The following is a 6636-nucleotide window of genomic DNA, read 5'->3' on the forward strand; positions in this document are numbered from 1 at the left end:
CTTATGGTTTGAAAATTATAACAAAAAAATAAAGAATGTTGCTTACATAAATTTTTAATTTTGATCCTCTATACTTTTGGTTTTTTTTATATCAATTTCAATTGATTTTCGCTGATTAATATAATTTTAATAGACAAATGGATAAGAGATATATGTGTATTTGTGGAATTTATTGCAATACGAATGTAACAGATCGTATAGAAATATATTAAAATATTAAATATATTTAAATATATTAAAATACATATATATATGTATACGCGCGCGCGCGCGCGCGCGTGTGTGTGTGTGTGTGTGTGTGTGTGTGTGTGTGTGTGTGTGTGTGTGTGTGTGTACATACGTAATCAATTGACATAAATGCTTTAGCTTATTGAGGAATAACAAAAATATATATTACATATAATTTAATATTTTTTTTTAATATTTATTAACAAAAAATTGACAATATAGATTATATTATCAGAAATAATATAGATTATATCTTAAAGTTTTTCGCAGACTTCTCTTTAAAGCTAAATTTTCGAAATAATTCGAAAATTACGCGATAAAATAGATTAAACGATTCAGACAAACCTATATTGTTCGTCATCTTTCTGATTAATATATTTCGACATGCTTGATCCCAAGAAACATTCGAAAAGTTTCATCGAGATTTAAAGAAAATAATAAATAATTGTTCGTTTTATTGTAAGGCACTAAGATACGTCTCAGCTTCGAGAATCATTAAATCTGATTTAACATAATATAAAAAAAATCGAAACGTTTTATAAATGTGCTTTTTTCATATAAAAGAGAAATGATATCAGAAGGGTTAAGTCACTTCCATCAATTACGCGATGGTATTTACAAAACATATACCAAGCAATCGTATATTTGTAAGCGAATACGCTCTTACTCGGCAAGCAAATGATATCGTCAGTGCCTATTGATCTGAATATATGATAGTTTGTAAATAATCCTATCAGCGATTGTATGAACATCTTTCGCTATTACATATTCGTGAACAATTGTTTAATCTTAATAATGATGGAAAATCGAAGATTAATCTTCTCTCTAGAATATATCGCTAGTTCATACATTGCATGCATGATAAGCCGTCATTTTTTTAAAATATGAAATCTCTCAATGACCTCTTAGCGTCTAAAGCAAGCGATTAGCAACGATTCGAGCAAATTGAATCAAAGAGAAGTCTCTCTGGTGATTATCGTAAAATATAGCAATGAAGGTAAGATTAGCCGGCTTCTTGATGAATCGACTTCCTTTTCCCCCTTTTCTCGTTATTATACGAATCGTCGCAATGCCAGTATGCAGGGAAAGATAGGAACATATTAATCACGCGCAGCGCAAGTCTTTAGTACAATCAGTACTGATAGTGTGCAACTTGCCGAGAGCAAGCATTTTTTCATCAGTGATCCCCGATCGCGCTTCTTTCATACGTTCCCCCAATCGAGAACAAATGGCAGAGGCTCGAGTGGCAACACACCGCTGTATTTCTTCTTTTTTTTCGCATTTTTCTTTTTTAAGCCGATTACAAGCCGAACTTGACCTTTGCACCTATTTTTAACTCGCTCACTTTCGTTAAAATCCGTGAACAAACTGGCGATTGCTGGTAGTGCGATAGTGTCGCAAACGGTACGGTCCTCCATTCACTCCCTCTTAGACACAAGTCAGAGAGAACGCGCTTTTGTCATCCAAGCAGAACAACAAGTCACGATAACGTCAAAATGACGTTAAAATTAATCGTTACTGATTGAAAAATGACTCTTAGTAATTGGAACCATTTTGATGTCATGATGAGTGTTTTACGTGAACAAGTCCTTATTTTCTAATTCTCGAATTGACACACAATTACCGTGTCTCTTTCCTCTTCTTTTCAGTAAAATAGTACTGCTACATATTTATACGTTACAATCGTTAATTAATAAGCAAATGAAATTAAATTATATACATATACACTTTCTCTTTCACATTCTATGCGTGGAATCGTATTGTTAGTCTCATATTCATTGTTATGACGCAAGGTAATGTAACAAAGGAATACATAGCTTATTGCCGATGAGACTTTGCGGATTAGTCGCATGTGAAATAGATACACTGTTCTCCAATAAATAATATCACACTCTACACAATTACTCACGAAACAGAAATAAGTACGATCTCCGGGATTCGTCTGCGGATTCGTCTCCTCTTTGGCATATTCGTTTCTTCTCGGAGACGCGAGATCAACGTTGAGATTCAAATACATTCAACTCTTACATCACGAGTTAAGGATCAATTGTGAGTTCTTCATGATCCTCGAGATGTTTTGAAGGATAGTTGCATAAGATAGTAAGCGAAACAGAAGAGATCTCAGTACAGATACAAGAAAAAACTTCCGCTTTAAGGATGAATTCTATTGCACTACCGCCAGGGGTGGGTTATGCTGCGTCCTGATGACCTCTGCAACGCGCCTAAACGGTAATTGGAGATGATAGTAGGCACAGTAGGGCAACGGGTCCCAATACACAAAAAGGGATTCCCTCTTGTCCAGCACTGTGCCTAGAAGATGGGGTGCGGTTTCGTTGGTTGATTGTTTGAGGGCACTCACCACGGTATCGGACAGCAGCTGTCGGCTCGACGTACCTACCAACATTGAATTCTGCCTGGAGAAGTGTCGACAGGGTTTCCATACCAGACGCGGATGTATTCCTGTGTAACAGATGTAGGGCAGGCTTACGCCCACCCGGCAGCCGATAGACATCAGCTCACCCGTCTCCTCAGCCACTGCCAATCGGAAGCTCATGTGACCGTTGATTTTGCCACCGAAGGAACGGGTGAAAAACTGTTCAAGCCATCTTATAATCTCGGGACGTTCTTCTGGTATGAGACCCCGATCTTCATCCACTCGGCAGGTCACGTTCGTTACTATCCGTGAATCTTTCAGCGTAGTGCAAGTAATGAAGTGATCTCCACCGGGGTCGCGGATTACCACCCACGGTCGCCTCTCGCTGATTTCGTGTTGATTTCGGAACTCTCTGAAGGTGGGTGGTAGCAAGATCTTGGCGCGATCACGCATCCCTGCGGGACCGGCAGCTAGCATCATGTACCTACCATTACGGAACGTGTTTCGTTCATAGAGCGCAGACAAGTCCTGCATTGATCGCAACAGAAAGTGCTGTGGGATTGTAAGACCGAGCATGCGACAGCGTCGAAGTAGCTCCAACGGGTCGTCCAGCGCGGTCACTTCGCTGGTATCGGGCATGAAACACTCGCAGCCCATGATCTCCAGATGCGGTTTCGCCAAGGCGTCGTAGTATGCAGTGCTGGTAGCACTCACCGGTATGTAATAGGCCACTCGTTCGCACTGGACAATATCCCGTAACGCCTTTATATATTCGACAATGTTCCTGGGTCCGGGCTGCGGTATCGTGTAGTACTTGGAACAGGCGGTGGAGAATCTGGCTAGACCGAACAGGCCCTCGAGATCACATACTATCACTCGGGCGCCCGCCTTATAGAAATTACGTGCAAGATGCACCGCCTGCACTGTGCTACCGCCGCTGATCAGCACGCACCGTTTGTTGCGTGATCTCTCGTATGCCGGGGTATGCAGGACCGTGATGAACCATTTGAAAGCGGTCAGTGGCAGTTGCAGAATCACCCAAAGCAGGCAGATCCAAGCAGATGCCCAGAAAGCAGGAGCCCAGATCGCATAGCTAATGACATTGAAGATACTTCGAAATAGACTCAATAGAAGTCCGAAATACCAAGACAAGATCCTCCGGAGAATGGAATCGTTGTTTCTCTCGATGTTCCGATTATCTACTGCCAGCGTATCCTGTTGATGGTGATGTTGTCGTTTCTGCTGTCGTTTCTGAGAGAGTATCACTGTTGACATACTCGAGAACGAAGACGCCCGGGAAAGATTGTTCGGCGCGTGGGACGTCGACACGACCACATTTGACGACATACGCTTCAACATGGACACAGGTGACATTCGGGGTGGCGATGTAGACAACGGTGTACCGGGTAGTGTCGGCGACATGCTGCTGCTACGCGACATCGGCGGGCTGGAAGACCATAATCTGGACGAGCTCTCGCTCGAGCAGGCGGGCATCTTTGTGTTTCCTGTTTAATGTTTGTCACCTTCGGAAACCTTGTCCAAAAGAGTTATGAATTGAAGAGCCTAGATCGATAGAAATCCTTATATTCAGGACTCATACCTTAGTCTTGGGAAATAACCGTCAATTATTTCAGAGAAGAAAAAGAAAGATGAGATATGAGACAGTTCTTCCCGAAGGTTGATTGTATTCTAATCACGGATAAAAAAAAATGATTTCTCTCCTTTTCAGATGGGACGATAAAAGCGACCAGATGACACAACATACACGAAAAGCGATTAGAGCGATGTTGTTGCTGACATCAATCGCGGAGAAGATACTCAGGACTGACTTCTGTCCTTAATTGTCGGTTTGCACACGCAGCTTTAACTGAAGCTGGGGCTCGAGTATCCCGGTCTCTTATGAAGTCTGGATCTCCGACGTACTATGAACCGGAGCCTTATCTAATCGTCGCGCCTCAGACACTGCAACGAAAAGAAAGAAGTCACAAAATATGTCGTGTCTGCTCTCACTTTTCTCCCCTCTCTTCCTTCTTTTTTATTTCCTTCGATCAAATTAATTACTCGAAGAGGAACGAAGAGGAAAAGAGACGATAGGGTCGCAAGAAAAACTCTTGGTGAAAAAAATCAATTCGTATATCAGCAAGCAATCTAATCGATTCAAACATCAAGAGGGTAGTACATGCCATTATGGTTAGATCATGGCATGTGTAAATGGCATTATATTTTATTATTATTAATCGTCCCCTGCTATGAATTTGGACAATCATGCAATCAATAATCTTTGTAATATATTTTATAAATCTATAATCTCAATTAAACTTATTTTGACTTACTTTTATGTTTGCTGCATCTTGATTACTTGCACAATCATTGGATTGTTTAATCATAATTGTTATCGTGATAAAATAAAGAATAAAAATGATAAAGTTAATTTGGATTGATGAGACAATAATTAAAATATATTTGCTCTTTTTAAAGCACAGTAGACGTGGCATAAAATATTTTGAGAAGATAACTCATAATTATTTATTAAATAAACAACATGCCATCTTGAATGAATAATGTTGTAATATTATTTCATAATGTTGTAATATTAATAACCATATTAGTATCAGCTTATATATTTAAAATATATATCGGTACATTACCATTTAATTGAAACGAGAAAATAGATTATTATATTAATTTTTAAAATTAATTATTATGTTAATCAAATGAAGAATATAAAAATAAACTCGAAATAAAATTAATTTGTGCATCGACAATTGTTGATAATTGTCAAATGGAATAAAGATAAAATTTTACTTATTATATTTTTTAATAAATAAAATGTGTAAATAAAACAAAAAAATATAATAAAAATATTTTCATATACAAATACTTTATAAACATTCATCGTTAACTTAGGAGAGGATATCATTGCACGTGACACCCATGCTATAAAATGCTGGCACCATTGCTATAAAACGAAAAAAAGACAAGAAATTCTTAGGAATAATACTTTTCTTTTTGAATACACACAACTTTATTTCGTACATTTAGAATATACTTATCTTGTAAATTATATAATACGTTATGGTCTTATTTGGCTTAATGAAATACAATAATATACTGTCTTTAGAATTTGTTTGTTTTCTCTTTGCTGTTTACGGCACTTGAGCCAGTACAAGTATAATCTCGACCACTATTTTCTAAACAAACGAAAGAAGTTATCGATCCTGTAGAGTTTCCATATTTTATTCGAAATTTTAGTGAGGAGATTACATTCTCGAGGAGAAAGTCCATCAAAAGGCAAGACATTGAATTGACTTTCTTAATATTAATATACATTCAGCTTTATGTGCTATTCTGTTTATTCGCGTACACTGATCATTATAATACAAACGAAGAGATTAAGACAAAGCAAACGATAAATTCTTTTTCGAGTCAACGAAAAAGTAACAGTATCCTTGTATTATAGTAAGAGAAGAAAATAGTCTTGCAATTTAGCACGAAGTATCCGCAACGAAGTTTTATTTTATGACATTCGATAAATTATTATATTTTTCTTATTAATTAAATAAAGATTTCTTACAACTTTGGCCCATTCAATGTAATTATACTAATCAAAATCTTTTCTTCTACTATACAATATTATACGAATATCAACTAACAGTCGCTCTCTCTTTAACTACATATATTTATATATTTATATATGTATAATGTAATTAATATATATATATATATATATATATATATATAATATATATTATATATATTATATATATATAATATTATATGTGTACATGTATAATTCCTATGTGTAGAGGTGGCAAATGTATTCGCATACGCACATAAACACTCGTGCAAGTTCACACATCCGTCTTATATCGGGTATTACAATGTTTATATATATATATATATATATATATATATATATATATATATATATATATATATATATATGTGTATATATTATATATACTCTACTAAATACTATACTATCGTATATATTATATAATAATATTACTTACGTATTACGTTACTTTTACTTA

At 36.5% G+C, this 6636-nt stretch overlaps 1 protein-coding gene across 1 annotated transcript; it reads right to left on the reverse strand.

Moving 5' to 3' along the window:
- Positions 1–2392: 2392 nt before the first annotated feature.
- LOC105618258 lies at positions 2393–4096 on the reverse strand. The gene has a single exon (XM_012199798.1). The coding sequence runs from the start codon at positions 4094–4096 to the stop codon at positions 2393–2395; it is 1704 nt and encodes a 567-aa protein (XP_012055188.1).
- Positions 4097–6636: the final 2540 nt, after the last annotated feature.

The sequence above is a fragment of the Atta cephalotes genome, assembly GCF_000143395.1.
Source record: "Atta cephalotes unplaced genomic scaffold scaffold00016, whole genome shotgun sequence".
Lineage (NCBI taxonomy): Eukaryota > Metazoa > Arthropoda > Insecta > Hymenoptera > Formicidae > Atta > Atta cephalotes.